The sequence below is a fragment of the Melampsora larici-populina genome, assembly GCF_000204055.1.
Source record: "Melampsora larici-populina 98AG31 unplaced genomic scaffold MELLAscaffold_35, whole genome shotgun sequence".
Classification (NCBI taxonomy): domain Eukaryota; kingdom Fungi; phylum Basidiomycota; class Pucciniomycetes; order Pucciniales; family Melampsoraceae; genus Melampsora; species Melampsora laricis-populina.
This window is the reverse complement of record NW_006768799.1, coordinates 282,965-298,583: the sequence shown is the minus strand read 5'-3', so window position 1 is coordinate 298,583 and position 15,619 is coordinate 282,965. Positions and strand designations below refer to the sequence as shown.

The following is a 15,619-nucleotide window of genomic DNA, read 5'->3' as shown; positions in this document are numbered from 1 at the left end:
TACCCTTATATTTACAAGATACAATGTATCCATCCATACCTATAACACCTCTTCTGTGCAGTTTTCCGAGTAAAATCATGTCAGCTCCTTGATTTTTAGTGCCTCAGCTTGGGCCCAAAAGCCCCGACAAAAGCCCAAGAGAGGGCTACTCTCGGGCCTCACCAGCTTTTAAGCCTGTCCGGGACGGGCTCGGGCCGGGCCTGCCGACGGGTGCCCCGGGGCCTCCGGGGCGCGGGTCGGAGCCTTACCTGGAACAACCTTTTTGTTCGACGTGTCGGAATGGCCGGTGCAATTGCTAACGCTGGTGACCTTGTTGATTGTTATGACGGCGAATAGTTTTGATCCTATTTTATCTAGCGTGTCTCTTTTGTTCTGTTTTGATGCTTGTTGTGATGTGTGTTCTTATTGGTTACGTTTCTATTATTTCTGATCTGTTGTCATGCGTGCTCTCTATTCGTGTCTTGTGTTTCTTTAACTCTTCGCTGCGTACAACTGTTAGTTTTCCTTTATAAGCCACCTATGAGTCAAAGGTTTGATCCTCACCGATTTCAAACCTTTTCTTCATCTCACTTACATGCAACATTCTTACTTACGACGTATTTGCATATCGTGAATGACTCATAGACCTGTATTAGAGGGAAACAGGTCAGAGAAGTAGTATCACGGATACAAGAGTTGAATACTGACCTCTACAATCCATCGATTATTTTCGTCGTCCCAATCAACGATGAACCCGTTTATCAATGTTTCTCGACCAACTTGGATCAGGCCTTGCGCGCTTTGGAGGTTTCTAGTAGGCCGGATACGGTACTCCATCTCGAATTGGTAATCTTCGCGGATCTGTAGAAACATATGAGCGGTAGAGCAGGAGTTGTAGTAGTGGAATAACGGACCTGAGGTTTGTAATCAATATGTTGCATGAAAAAACACAACATATTTTTCCCGGTGGCGTCGTCCGGGATGGTGCTTTTAGAATTGACAATGCCTAGGCCAGTGACTGCAGTATTATTGTTGAGAACACCGGCGAAAGAATCGCTGGTGCCAACCAAGATTTTGTGATCTGCTTCGTGGTACATAGCGTAGTCGGCAGAGCGGCAATCCGGCAAGAAGCGGGACTTCATGACGTAACAATGGCCGTCGAGAGGAGCGTCAACGGAGGAGCAATACGCGGTGAACGTTCCATCGTACTCAGCCTCGCGATCTGAATCCCACCCGTTACAAGTAACGGCTACAGTGCAGGATTGGTAAGTGTAATTGCGATTGTCGGCGGGGGGTAACTGAGAGGAACGGGTAATTCAGCAGGAGGGAGAAGAAGTGGTGGTGAGAAGAGGAGAACATACCATGGTGGCAACTTCGACGACGCCTGAAACGGTAACAGGGTGAGATGGCCGGACGGGTGGATTGCCGGCAGGTAAAGTAGAGGTAGAAGCCATTGTAAGCAAAGGTAGAGATAAAGGTTTAAGATTTGGGTAAGACGAATAAGTTTAGGGAAGAATAGAGTAAATAAGTTTAGGGGGGAATAGCGGGATTGATTCGAAGGTGGGTATTGGACGTGAGCAATATTCGTTGTGAATATAGAAGGTAATGTACGTCGAAGAGTGTTTGGAGTGAGGAAGAGAAGAGGGAGGAGATGCCTTAAGTAATTGACGCCGGTGAGCAAGGAATGGGTGTATAAAGGGCAAAACCCCAGAGTGTAGGTGCGTGGGTAGTTGAGTAGTTTACTGACCGGTGAGATCAGGTTTGAATGTTGGTTGGGACTGGATGGGTATAGCGTAGTGCATGGAAGTGGGACCTAACAGGTGAATAATAGACTAAGAAACACAGGTTAGTCCAGGACGAATGACAAAATAGCGATAAAAATTTTTGAGGGCGGGTTGGGAGATGAAGAGGTAGATGAAGTAGGATTGAAATGGGTATAGGATGGTAGAGAAGACTAGTGGAGGTTGGTAATAGAGCAGAGGAAGCAATCTGGTCCGGCAAAGATGGCAGGTTGGGCACAATCAGTGATACGGTAAAGATGGATGAGTGACAGTGAAGGGGTAACATGGGTGGTCTTGACCGGCGTCCTGGTTTGAGGAAAGGTGTAGCGGGGATTGTATTAGGAACACGGTATGTATTGGGGACAGAGTAATGTGGAGAGAAGTCGTTGCATTGGGGATGGGGGGGAGCGCACTTGTGGACCGGGCAAAGAGTATAGGGTAGTAGGGATAACCGGGTCAGGATAACGGATAGGATAGCAACGGTCGAGAGGGACATTGATTTAAGTATATAGATCTTATTCATCATCTATTGGTGTACTTTCTAACAACCTTTCATATCCTTCGATTCAGATGACCGTCCTCGCAACACAGTCTGATATCAGTGATTGGTCCACCTAGCTTTGTCTCACCATTACCTCACCAGCTCTTCTTTCCCACACTCTTTTGCAATGGGTTTGAGGTGTTGGATTGATGTGTGAAACCTCTCTCTCTGTACTATTCCTCATATGTTGATAACAAGCAGAATTTTTGTTAACAGATGAAAATAAGAGATGATGAGCTTTTATGAAAAAGGGCAAGTTGATTGAGAGGTATCTTACATATCTCCAACCTGTCCAGTGCGAGCTCTGCTGAATACCAAAGTCTGAGATGAAATAATTTATGAAAGATATTCAAAACATGAGTGATTTTTCAACGTAGTCGAGAGTGTCAGAAATTAGAATCATCGATTGGTTATGAAAAATATCACAACCAATCAATTTCAATTGATTCTTCTATAGGCAATCCTATGATTGCGAGCTGAGAACCATCTCAGATCTCTTATGAGGGCAATAAAAGATATCATTGGGTTTGAAGTCATCCAAACCCATTCAACTCGTCTATGGTCTTATGAACAGGATCAAAAACCATCTCAGTTTGCTTGAAGACATTCAAAGTCAAAAATCAATTGGCTTTGCTTGGTCAAACCCAATTGACCTTCCTATCTTCCTACAAGAAAGACTTTGAAAAATCTCAGCTCTCTTGTGTAATCTAGAGACTGATGTTTTTGAACAAGACCAAAACTGATTGATTTGCTTGTAATCCTATGAAGAGGATTGATACAATTTCAATTTTCACACCACTCTTATCTACAATCACAATCTTTGCTACTACAATTCATCTATTCTAAATGATCAAGCTTATCTTCAAATATCTGAAGAACACAATAATGGTACAATTTGTGTGTTGATTCCGTTTGATTGGATTTGAGCTAGTAACTAAAAGTTGTGATCTCCAGACATCAAACTTTGACATATTGAATCCAAACTCGAAAGGGTTGAACTTGGGACAGTATGATGGTAGTTATTGGAGAAGATACCTAGAAATGTTGTTGGGGATTATCAGCAAGTTGAATGAAATGCACTGAAAAGACAAATGGAGGGATTAATGCAAAAAAGTGTACCTTTTTCATTACAGAGACCAGCCATCATGGATAGGACACATTTCCAGGATGAGAGAAGCAGCGGGGGATTGAGTTTGGTGAGGAAAACAAAGTGATGGCAGGGATTTTGAGAATATGAGAATTTTTTGGCGGCAACGGGGGAATCAAAAGGAACGAATGGGAGGGAGATCACACCACATGTGACAGCACCCTCAAACTTTTTTCTCTCTGCTGCGTTGTGACTGCTGCGGTGAATTCTGGGTCTAATTCTGTTTTATTTTTTCTTGATTGGGGCAAGCTTTCTAGCAAAAGTAATAAAAGAGCCCACGCTTGAAACCCCTGGTTCTGTAATTGATCTTACACTCACGCAGAAATCTACAAAAACAAAACATATCCTTGATACTTTAGGTTTCAATATCATGAAGTGTTTAAGAGTTATTTTGAAATTAGCAGGAGAGACATAAAAGCCTCATCAACTATCTTGTTAAGGAACAGTGAGTAAAAGTGTGAGATTTGTAGTTGAGATGCAAAACATTAGGTGCCTTCAAACTAGAAAAAAATAAAAACCTGAAAAGAAAATCTTTGAACCTTGTAATTTAGATACAACTGATACAGAGCTATAGTGAATTCATAGTTTTTGATTACACACCTTTTTGCTGCTTCAAAACTGTGAAGCCCTATGAGGGAGGCCCCCTCCAAATACAAAGTCTAACTTTGTGATTGCACTACAGTGTTGTATTGCTTGTATTGTAATTACATGGTTCCCAATTTTTCTTTTCAACTTTTCAAATTTTCCCTAGTTTGAAGGCACCTATTGCTCGGGATGAACAGGCCCCACCAGGCAGTTGCAAGGACAACATTCTTGCAAAACCTCAGATTAATCCCAGACCGTACTTCACTAACTTCAAAACCAGTCTGCTCAGCTTACAAGCCTCACAAACCTTGAAAGGCTCAAGTGGATGTCTGCGGTTTGAGGGACTTTGTTGATTTTGACCTCAGAGTCACACTCAGCCGTACAGATTGTGAAGAGAAAAACTCAAATTTCTATCAAACAATGCAATGTAGATCTAAGATAAAACAGCTCTAGCTTTTATCAAAATATTATCAACATCTGATTTGCTTCATTTCATTACCTTCATCAAACAGGAGGAGAAAGAACAGAATGTGTTGATCAAAACAAGTTAGATAGAAACTATGGAAACCAACCTTTTTGGATCTAAGATTCATAAACATCAAGTGTTACGTCCATTCTCAACTAGGTGATATCTAGATTTGGACAAACTAGAATAAATTTTGTATTTCAAATTTGTATTGTCAACTTAAGTTTGCTGGTGTGCCCTAGGCAAACCACCAACTTCCCTTACGCCTGGGAGGTTTTGGTTTGGGGGTGGGCCTCGTAGAAGGGGCGGTACGGAACACCTGCCTCTGTAGATGGGAGAGCTCTGAACGGCAGGCTAGGCACCCATCTACAGAAACTTAAACTGAAGGAATACAAGATACTGATACACAAAGACTGAAAGGGTAGCATTCTAAAATGGAGACGCTACAGGAGGTTACACACATTACCAAACCGCTATTCAACAGTTACGCCTATGTACCCCATTCTAGGGTGGAGGGTGGGTTCAAAAAAGAGAGAATGGAGTGAAGAAGGGAGAGAGGTCCAAAGACGCCGGTGAGAGATCTCTAGCGGACAGAGAATTCTGGTGCGTGGAGAAAAAGGAGAGAGAGGGAAGGAGTGAAATAAATTTTCCACAGCTACTTCCCCCTACCCCTACGCGTCAGAGCAATTGTATCCTCAGTAGAAGGATCCCAATGTTGCCCCAAGGCAATATCTCCACCATGTCATGGAAAGGGGCGGTACCACCTATCATAAAGAAGAATGCAAGAAAAGAGTCCAAGGAGTCAAGTTGTCCTTCAGTGTAGTAAGAAAAAACCCAAATGAAGTTAAAGACATGGATCAAGTGACCAAACTTCCTAATACTTGCTTGTTCATGTTTACTTCAAATTCTTCACACTCTGAAAACTAAAAGGCCATGTCTGAGACTGGATCATCAAACCTCTTTCACCCAAAACCTCCAACTCTGAATCCCAACTACTCAGCAGCCCTTCACCTTTTATTTCAAAAATGCTGTAAACAGTAAAGCTTCCTCTTCCTCTTCCTCTTCCTCTTCCTCTTCCTCTTCCTCTTCCTCTTCCTCTTCCTCTTACTCTTACTGCAGTACACCTAAAAGTCACAACCCACAACCCACAATCAAATCAACCCTATAAAAAGTACCCCATACCATACCATCCAGTATAAGTTCAATAAATCCCAATTTGATTGAATGTATTCCAAAATTTTTTAGAAAATTCTTTGAATTACATGGTCTTCAAGCAATTCATGTAATACTTTTTTGATAGAATGAAAAGCTTAACAAATGTGTTTTTAATTTCTCAGTTGTTTCAAAATTGCCGTAAATAGTAAAGCTTCCTCTTACCGCTTCCTCTTACTCTTACCCCAGTACACCTAAAACTCACAACCCACCAAATCAAACCTACAAAAAGTACCCCATACCATACCATCCAGTATATGTTCAATAAACCTCAATTTAATCAAACATATTCCAAAAAAAGTTTAGAGAATTCTGTGAATTACATGGTCCTTAGACAATTCATGTAATACTTTTTTGATATTCAAATGAAAAGCTTAACAAATATGTTTTTAATTTTTCAGTTCTTTCAAAACTTGCCGTAGCCAGTAAAGCTTCCTCTTACTGCTTACTCTTACTCTTACTCTTACTGCTTACTGTTCCTCTCACTATGATACACCTAAAACTCACAACCCACCAAATCAAACCTACAAAGTATCTCATATCATACCAAACAGTACATGTTCAATAAATCCCAATTCAATCAAACGTATTCCAAAAAAAGTTTGGAAAATTCTTGCATTACATGGTCCTTTTACAATTGATGTAATACTTCTTTGATAGATAAAATGAAAAAGTTTAAGAAATGTGTTTTTAATTTCTCAGTTGTTTCAAAACTTGCCGTAGCCAGTAAAGCTTCCTCTTACTGCTTACTCTTACTCTTACTCTTACTGCTTACTGTTCCTCTCACTATGATACACCTAAAACTCACAACCCACCAAATCAAACCTACAAAGTATCTCATACCATACCAAACGGTACATGTTCAATAAATCCCAATTCAATCAAACGTATTCCAAAAAAAGTATGGAAAATTCTTGCATTACATGGTCCTTTTACAATTGATGTAATACTTCTTTGATAGATAAAATGAAAAAGTTTAAGAAATGTGTTTTTAATTTCTCAGTTGTTCCAAAACTTGCCGTAGCCAGTAAAGCTTCCTCTTCCTCTTACTCTTACTCCAGTACACCTGAAACTCACAACCCACCAAATCAAACCTACAAAGTATCTCATACCATACCAAACAGTACAGCTGTTTGCATAAAAAATGCTGTCGCCTTTTTTTTTCAAAGTTGCACTAAACATTACCAACGTAGATTCTACATAAGAGCTGTGGTAGGCTGTACTCGACTTTCTCAAGGGTGCAAAGTTTGCCAAAGATCCTGAAAGATCACAAGTATTGCTGCCTTTGTATCCGGAATGCACAAGCTTTCTCAACCTTTGGTATGGTTGCAACCAAAGCTCAGCATCACAATGGACAACCCGGCACCAATAGGGCATGAAAGCGTTTTGAGCTTCATTCTGAAGCACTTCTAACCCCTCTGGCTAGACTTTGCATCCCGCCTCAAGACAACAATGTCCAACCGGCGCGCTCACATTACCCCACCATGAGTAATCCAAATAGGAGTGGGTAGAAGGTGTGTCTGTAATCGGAGAGGGGTGAAGACCAGTCAAAAGGTGGGACGAGATCAAAAAAGGGGATCTGCACATATGTCATACAACCTTTAAAATTCAGCACATCATGATCAACTACAGCTGCTCTTGATGTAGAGCTATGTTGGTAATTTTTAGTGCAACTTGAAAAAAAAAGGGCAACGGCATTTTTTATGCAAACAGCTGTATATGTTCAATAAATCCAAATTCAATCAAAGGTATTCCAAAAAAAGTTTATAAAATTCTTTGAATTCCATGGTCCTTCAAACAATTGATGTAATACTTTTTTGATAGAATGAAAAGTTAACAAATGTGTTTTTAATTTATCAGTACTTTGTTCCAAAACTTGCCGTAAGCCGTAAAGCTTCCTCTTACTGCTTCCTCTTCCTCTTCCTCTTCTTCTTACTGAAGTACACCTAAAACTCACAACCCACCAAATCAAACCTACAAAAAGTACCCCATACCATATCAATCCATCCATCCAGTATATGTTCAATAAATCCAAAGTCAAAAGGTATTCCAAAAAAAGGTTAGAAAATTCTTTGAATTACATGGTCCTTGAACAATTCATGTAATACTTTTATATGCTAGATCAAATGAAAAATTTTAACAAATGTGTTTTTAATTTCTCAGGTGTTTCAAAACTTGCTGTGACCAGTAAAGCTTCCTCTTACTGCAGTACACCTAAAACTCACAACCCACCAAATCACACCTACAAAAAGTACATCATACCAATCCATCCAATATACATTCAATAAACCCCAATTTAATCAAACATATTCCAAAAAAGGTTTAGAAAACTCTTTGAATTACATGGTCTTCAAGCAATTCATGTAATACTTTTTTGATAGAATGAAAAGCTTAACAAATGTGCTTTTAATTTCTCAGTTGTTTCAAAACTTGTTGTGACCAGTAAAGCTTCCTTTTCCTCTTCCTCTTATTCTTCCTCTTCCTCTTACTCTTACTCTTACTCTTCCTTTTATTCTGACTCTTCCTCTTACTGCAGTACACCTAAAACTCACAACCCATACATATCCAAATCACACCTACAAAAAGTACCCCATACCATACCATCCAGTATAAGTTCAATAAATCCCAATTTGATTAAATGTATTCCAAAAAAAGGTGTAAAAAATTCTTTGAATCCCATTGTCCTGAAAAATTCATGTAATACTTTTATGCTAGTAGATCAAATGAAAAGCTTAACAAATGTGCTTTTAATTTCTCAGTTGTTTCAAAACTTTCCGTAAGCCGTAAAGCTTCCTCTTACCGCTTCCTCTTACTCTTACTCCAGTACACCTAAAACTCACAACCCACCAAATCACACCTACAAAAAGTACCTCATATCATTCCATCCAGTATAAGTTCAATAAACCCCAATTTAATCAAACATATTCCAAAAAAGGTTTAGAAAATTCTTTGAATTACATGGTCCTTTTACAATTCATGCCACACTTTTTTGATATTCAAATGAAAAAGTTTAAGAAATGTGTTTTTAATTTCTCGGTTGTTTCAAAACTTTGTAAGTAGTAAAGTTTCCACTTACTGCTTGCTCTTATTCTTACTGAAGTACACCTAAAACTCACAACCCACCAAACCAAACCTATAAAAAGTACCCCATACCATATCAATCCATCCATCCAGTATATGTTCAATAAATCCAAAGTTAAAAAGTATTCCAAAAAAAGTTTAGAGAATTCTTTGAATTACCTGGTCCTTGAACAATTAATATGATCCTTTTTCGATAGATAAAATGAAAAGTTTAACAAATGTGCTTTTAATTTCTCAGTTGTTTCAAAATCTTTAAAAATTTCTCAATTTTTCTCTTTGAAACCAAAACGTAAACTGATTTTCGATTGATTGAATTTTCTAAGCATTTTTCCAACTTGAACATGCCTACAGAGTGTTAATCACAACTGTCCCATCATAAAAATCCAATAAGATCACATACGCAAATGATCCAATGTAAGTATAAAATTTATTCTTTCATCAGTACACAAAACAAAAAAACAAACGACAAACAAAAACAAAACAAACAACAAAGTTCAGATTACAAAATTACAAAATTACGTTCCAAATAAATACATCCAAACATTTTCTAATACTCAAAATCAGATCCAACTGGTTATAAGAAATTTAAAAGATTTTGTATAACAAGTTAACAAGAAGAGAAAAACTTATGATTCTAGTATAACCAACAAAACCAATTTCGAATTCCAAACCCGAAATTGACCACAACATAACCCCATTTCCGCAAGTCCATACCTCCCTACCCAAACCAAAACTTCATAATCCCACCAACCATTTAAGACCTCCGATCATAAAACTGCCTGACCCACTCTCTAACCCACCCAACTTCCCTCTGATGAACATTCCTAATCCCTTCCGGTTCACCATCCCCATTCCCATTCTCATCCCAATGATGTATCCCGCCATCAATCACAAATCCATCCCGAATAGTTCGATTCTGAAGTAAAGGTGAATGAACGGTCATATAGATCCATGGATCATGGGATCCGTCTATGAATGCTAATCGATTGGAATCTAGATCGTAGTCTCCGTATTGGTTCACTTGGGTGGTGTTCGGTGTCTTGGGTATATCTATCGTACAGATCATCCACACTTTAGAACTTGGATTGAAAGGTTTGGAAGATTGTCACTTACTGGATCCGAAGGCGAGTTGACATGGTCTAGAATTATACTCTAGGGTGATTAGTTTAGAAACTAAACTATCTTGAAGACCAGGTGAAGAGTTTTGAAAATAACCCCATTCAGTACAGACTTGCCACACTGAAACAAAAACCGTACAATTCCAAACCCATTCAATACAAAATCGAAGATCAATTCACAAAGAAAGAATCCGATCAGAAGTGGGATGACGTACTCCAAGATCTCCAAGTTTGATCCAGACTATCAATCTGATGAGCCGTAAGATTTCCAGTTCCAAAACATTCATCTTGATCCAACTTCTCACATTTGGAACTAATTGAATTTTTAATATAATTAGAATACCCTAACAAACTATCCAGTGGAAAGTTTTCTTCAACTTCAAAAAATCTTTGTAATAAACTTAAAGAAGTGGAAAAAGTTTTGATGGGTTCGGGTGATGGATTTCTTTTTAACGAATCACAATACGTTTCGAATTCGTGGTTACTGATCCTTGGATCCCAATTTCTTTCTTGCCAAGTCCTGTATATTCATCCAAATCAGTTTTCTTTTTCGTTTCTAAAAATACCTTTTGAAACACAAACCCGATAGGAGAAGCTAAGACGTTTACGAAATCTCGATGATCAGTTACGTTTGCTAATCCGAAAAGATCTTTCAATGACATAATAGCCATGGAATCGTTCGAAAGAAGGATCCTATCAATCGATCTTGTAATGATTATCAATGGTTCAATACATGTTTCAGGTGCATGAATTCGAATCGGTTCATAGTATTGCCTAGAAAAATAAATCATCAGATCTTCTTCTTGTTTTTTTGAGAGAAAGGTTCAGGGTTCACCAGAAATCTACTTGCGCATGGATCACTGCACTTGAAGCTATTGATCCCCATATCAGGTCAGGATAAAGTTTCATCATGAATGCCGCTTTTGCACCTGCATAACTACCACCATAACTAACCCAAATGAAAAAAAACAAATCGGATCCTATCAGTCGGTTGTCCAGAGTTTCTTTTTGAGTCAAATCACTAAACTAGATCCAAGGTGTACCAGGTGCAGTGATATCAAGATCTTCATGACCAGGCAAAACGATATGTTGTGAAAAATAAGCACTATCATCTAACGATTCACGCGTGTTTAGGTACCTTAATGACTCGTTCGAAAGGTCTTTAAAAGGAAACGATTGACCCTTATATAACCAAAGAAAACAAAAGATCAAAACCCCAATGAAGTTTTCTAAATTTCTAGTCTTTCAACTTACATAATATCGGTGTTCAAGTATGATACCAATTCCATGGGTTGCTTTGGAAAGGATACTTAGAATCCCGTCTTGCAAGTATGGTAGTCTGTCTTGCCCATTCGTTTCGCCTCCGTCTAGTAAGAAAACAGGACCTCCTTTTTGATAATAAGTAGTATCGAACCAGTACCGTTGAGCGAAAGTGGATTGAGATTCGTCGAGGTTCGGGTCTGAATGAGTGATGAGTTGAGGAAAATGATGGGCTGGAAAAGGTCCAAGTGGAAGGATAGATGGAGTGTATGATTCATGGGTTTGGAGGTTGAGTAAGTTGAGCTTTTGGTGGGGTTGGGTTTGGGCTTGGTTCCATGATGAGATTGAGAAACATGGAGTTGAAGTTAATGGTTTGATTGAATGAATTGGTCCTACTAAGCATCCTAAGATAGCTATCACTATAACACTTTTCATTCTTTGAAATAGTTTGGTTTCTGGTTTCTTCTTAAATTCGTGGTTTCTTTTTTGACCGAATCGGAAAGAAAAGAAAAGAAAAGAAAATAGTCTCCTGTGTTCTTTGATCGATCGATCGATCGAAATGGTGTTGAATGCTGTTAAATGGTTGAAATCGTAAATTGAACTGAAGTATGTATGTATGTAATTCTTTGATTAATATTTCTTCATAAACCTCTTTTCTCATCTTCTTTGACTTCAACTTTCTCTTTCTCTTTCTTTTTGATTAATTTGTTACCGTCCGAAACTAAGATCGTAAATCAAAAAAGGCTTGGTGATAGTGGCTTGAGTCTAAAGTGGCTTGAATGCTCATGCGTTGAACCACTACTATATACATGCGTTCATTCAACTATGCATTCTCCTTTTCGCACCTTTTCTTCGGGTGTTTTGGAAGGCCGAACATCATCTTCTGGTCTCTTCGTTGACTTGGCACACTAGTTATCTATGTAGCATCGATTCTTCTATAAATCATTCTCCTCTTCACTTTTGCACTTCTAGTACACTTTTTCTTTCTCTCGTCAACTTAATTCTCTTTAAAATTACATACTTATACTCTTTTCCCTTCTTTCACAAATGTCATCACCATCTCACTTCAAATCCTTGTACGTTCTTATCCCCATTCCATACACCTATCCAAAAAAACTAACACCCTACTCTTCTTTTTTTTCGGCTTAGTCTTTCTTTTCACATCAAATTCGATTTCTTAAACTTTTTAAAATGTTTAAGTGTTTTAAGTTTTTTTAACTTTTATGTTCTTGCTGGTTATAGTGTACAAGATTGTGGAATTGCTTGGGCTCCTAATATTCAACTTTTAGGTCATCCTCCTATTGGTCATCCTGGGTATTGTAAGTCATTTTTAGGAAATCTTTTGTAAATCTTGGTTTAGTTATTTATCTTTTGACTATTTTTTTCTTTGGTTTTGGGTTTGGATTTTGGTTTTGGATACTTTTTGGAAAGATTGTAAGAATAGTGGTGGGGTTGAATATGGTTGTGAAGTTTGTCATACTTTACAACAAGGATTCTGGCACGCTTGTCGTTGGAGACCTGCTTGTACGTTCAACAATCTAAAAAAAAAACATCAAGTTTAAAAGATCGATAAAAAAAAGAACAAAAGAACATTAAGACTGATTCTTGATCCATTCTTTTTGTGTTTGGATTGGAAAGGGGGTGCAAGGTGTGGTGATCAAGGTTTAAGTTGTGGTTATATGTCAACCGATTGTACAGATGAAATAATTTGTAGTAAAGGGTATTCTTATTACGGAGAATATGGTAAGTATCAAAAACCCAACCAACAATTACACAAAAAAAGCAATGTTTTTCCAAATATCTGATTTTGGGATCGTATTTTTTTAGCTCATTGTTGGGACGATGATCGGAGGTACAAATGTGTGCCTGATGGTAATCAAAGACCTATTACTCATACTGGTAAACTCATTTTATAGTCTTTGAAATCATTTTGGATCTAGTTTATTAACCTGCTTTTTTTTGGTTTTTTGTTTTTTTGGGTAGTTTGTAGTAAGTGTTTACAAGGAACTGCTAAACAATCTGGTGGACCGGTTTGGTAAACGATAGAAACTGTTTATCTATGTATTCTTTTGGAACTGATTACTTTATTTATGGTTTTCAAACTTATTATTTATTTATTTATTTATTTATTTCTTCCTGTTCTTTTCCTTTGTTTGTTGTCTTTTTCTTTTTTCTTTTCTTTCTTTTCTTTGTTTGTTTTTCTTTTTCCTTCTTTCTTAATTTATTTCATAGTTTGTTTATCTATGCCGGTATCGTTGATGGACAATAGACAATTGTTTGAAAAAGAATGTATTGCTGAAATAAAGCTGTACTTGGATTTTGTTATAGGATTCTTTATTTTGGAAAAATGAATTTGATATATTTTCTTAGAAGAGTTTGGTTAAGCTTTCAAAGGAGTTTAGAGATCTGAGTTGGGGTTTATTTGATTGAGGAAAATTGAACAGAAGATGATAGTCAGTGAAGATGAAGTGGTCTGAGCTTACTATGTACTACGGTACAGATGAGGATGAAAGATATTCGGGATTTGATTAGGTTTGGTCTGAATGAAAGGTGATCTTGAAAAGAAAAGAGACAGGGTTACAAGACTTTATTGATCAAATTGCTTCATGTGGTCTTATAAGCCTTGGAATCTATACCAATGGATGGATAAAGCCTGGTTGTTTAACTTTTGATCATTGATCCGCTATATACTTGTATGCGTCAGCCAAGACCCACTGATATATTGATAGTTATTTACTTCAACGTCAATGGGTCTACAGAAACTACTTTGAAGTGATTTTGATACGTGAACAACTTGATAAATAATACAAGAGAAACCATTTCCTGTTGATCACAAAACCAAAGAATGAAGTCCATACAAATCAAAGAGAAGTCTAATGCTTCATATCAAAGAATGTCCAATACGTGAAATCACAAAACACTCACTCCAGAACCACGAATATCTATTATTCCAAACCATTCAAACCAAGCATACTGGTCCCTGAAGTACAATGGGGTCCAAGACCTTCGGAGGATTTTGTGCGTCGGAGAAAACATGTAGTGGCTGAGCCTGCAGATAAAGTGGCTGCATATACTCATCAGATCTTCGGACTGCCTTACCTCACTTGCGTTCCTCAAATATGTTTTTTTTATGACGAAAGATCACGAAACATAAGACATATTGACGTCTTGACATGAGTGATGATTGTGTGGGTGAGAATGATTTTGAATAGGTTTGGATCACATGGAAATTGAAGGTCTCTTGATCGGATCAAATAAGATAAAATTCTAACACTTCCCTACTCATTTCTCTTGACTTATTTTCTAAAAATGACTATCTCTTGGTTCTTTTTCTTATTGTACGTCTTTTTCTGTTGTCTTATACGATCAATCCATTACAATTCTGACTATAAACTAACGTGTTCTGTTCTATAGTACTTTTTTTCATCTTCGTCACAATCACTTTAAAGCTTTTACGTTTTTATGTTTGATAGCTCAGTTTAATTTTCACGTTCGTGCTGGTTATAGTGTGCAAGATTGTGGACTTGCTTGGGCTCCACATGTTCGGTTGATTGGACACCCACCACTTCCTCATCCAGGATACTGTTAGTAATTGAATTCAGATTATAAACCTTTCAACCATTAGTAATAGTAGTAATGTTTTCCCAAGGGATTCAAACAGATCCTTTCCCGTGTTTGAAAAAAAACTTCTTGACTGATTTAGACCTCTTGTTCTGAGTTGATCTTCATAGATTGTAAGAATAGTGGAGGGGTAGAATACGGATGTGAAGTTTGTCATACATACCAATACGGGTTTTGGCATGCTTGTTCTCGTAGACCGGCATGTAAGTCCTTCCAATCCAAATTCAATTTCTTTTTCAGCATCATATATTGATGAATTAATCCATCAAAAAAAAAGATTGTTGATCAATTATGTTGGATGATTTATATTATGATTTTTCTTTTCTGGGGGGATATAGGGGGTTTCAAATGTGGTCTTCAATCAACTAGTTGTGGTTATACTGCTAGTGATTGTAATGAAAAGATTATCTGTAGTAAAGGTTATTCTTATTACGGAATCTTTGGTATCACATTTTCCTATACTCAACTTTTAAAGTAGCAAGTTTTTCATGGTGAGTTTTTTGGATTCTGATGAATGATTTTGGTTTGATATGTATGTAGCACATTGTTGGGATGATGATCAGAGGTGGAAATGTGTGCCTGGTGAAAATGGAAGAGATATTACACATACAAGTAAGTGTGACTTTATATATCTGTCTGATTTTTCAAACACGTAGAGTTTCTTGAATTAGTTTGTTGACATTTTTGGGGTGATTTGGTTGGTGGTTTTGATATTCATTGATATTCTTCATTAAAAACCATATCACTGTTAGTTTGTTCAAAATGTCTTATTGGTAGTGCAGCTTCAGGACCACCTTCTTGATAGGTTTGAAGGAAATTTTCTCATAC

The 15,619-nt window shown here is 37.6% G+C and overlaps 4 protein-coding genes across 4 annotated transcripts; 2 read left to right on the top strand and 2 right to left on the bottom strand.

Moving 5' to 3' along the window:
- Positions 1 to 660: 660 nt before the first annotated feature.
- On the bottom strand, positions 661 to 1,433 carry MELLADRAFT_65524 (uncharacterized protein; the record flags this gene model as incomplete). Its single annotated transcript, XM_007413138.1, has 3 exons — positions 661 to 840; positions 894 to 1,277; positions 1,341 to 1,433. The coding sequence occupies 3 exons, from the start codon at positions 1,431 to 1,433 to the stop codon at positions 661 to 663; spliced, it is 657 nt and encodes a 218-aa protein (XP_007413200.1).
- Positions 1,434 to 9,201: 7,768 nt separating this feature from the next.
- MELLADRAFT_49495 (extracellular serine carboxypeptidase) lies at positions 9,202 to 11,621 on the bottom strand (the record flags this gene model as incomplete). Its single annotated transcript, XM_007413137.1, has 7 exons — positions 9,202 to 9,842; positions 9,906 to 10,031; positions 10,126 to 10,430; positions 10,493 to 10,684; positions 10,746 to 10,859; positions 10,938 to 11,092; positions 11,165 to 11,621. The coding sequence occupies 7 exons, from the start codon at positions 11,603 to 11,605 to the stop codon at positions 9,547 to 9,549; spliced, it is 1,629 nt and encodes a 542-aa protein (XP_007413199.1).
- Positions 11,622 to 12,217: 596 nt separating this feature from the next.
- Positions 12,218 to 13,209, top strand: MELLADRAFT_124345 (uncharacterized protein; the record flags this gene model as incomplete). Its single annotated transcript, XM_007413272.1, has 6 exons — positions 12,218 to 12,246; positions 12,320 to 12,489; positions 12,602 to 12,694; positions 12,809 to 12,913; positions 12,998 to 13,069; positions 13,154 to 13,209. The coding sequence occupies 6 exons, from the start codon at positions 12,218 to 12,220 to the stop codon at positions 13,207 to 13,209; spliced, it is 525 nt and encodes a 174-aa protein (XP_007413334.1).
- A 1,270-nt stretch (positions 13,210 to 14,479) lies between these two features.
- MELLADRAFT_124136 (uncharacterized protein) lies at positions 14,480 to 15,593 on the top strand (the record flags this gene model as incomplete). Its single annotated transcript, XM_007413273.1, has 6 exons — positions 14,480 to 14,508; positions 14,585 to 14,754; positions 14,902 to 14,994; positions 15,130 to 15,234; positions 15,332 to 15,403; positions 15,544 to 15,593. 6 exons carry the CDS (start codon positions 14,480 to 14,482, stop codon positions 15,591 to 15,593), a joined length of 519 nt encoding a protein of 172 aa, XP_007413335.1.
- Between the last annotated feature and the right edge of the window lie 26 nt (positions 15,594 to 15,619).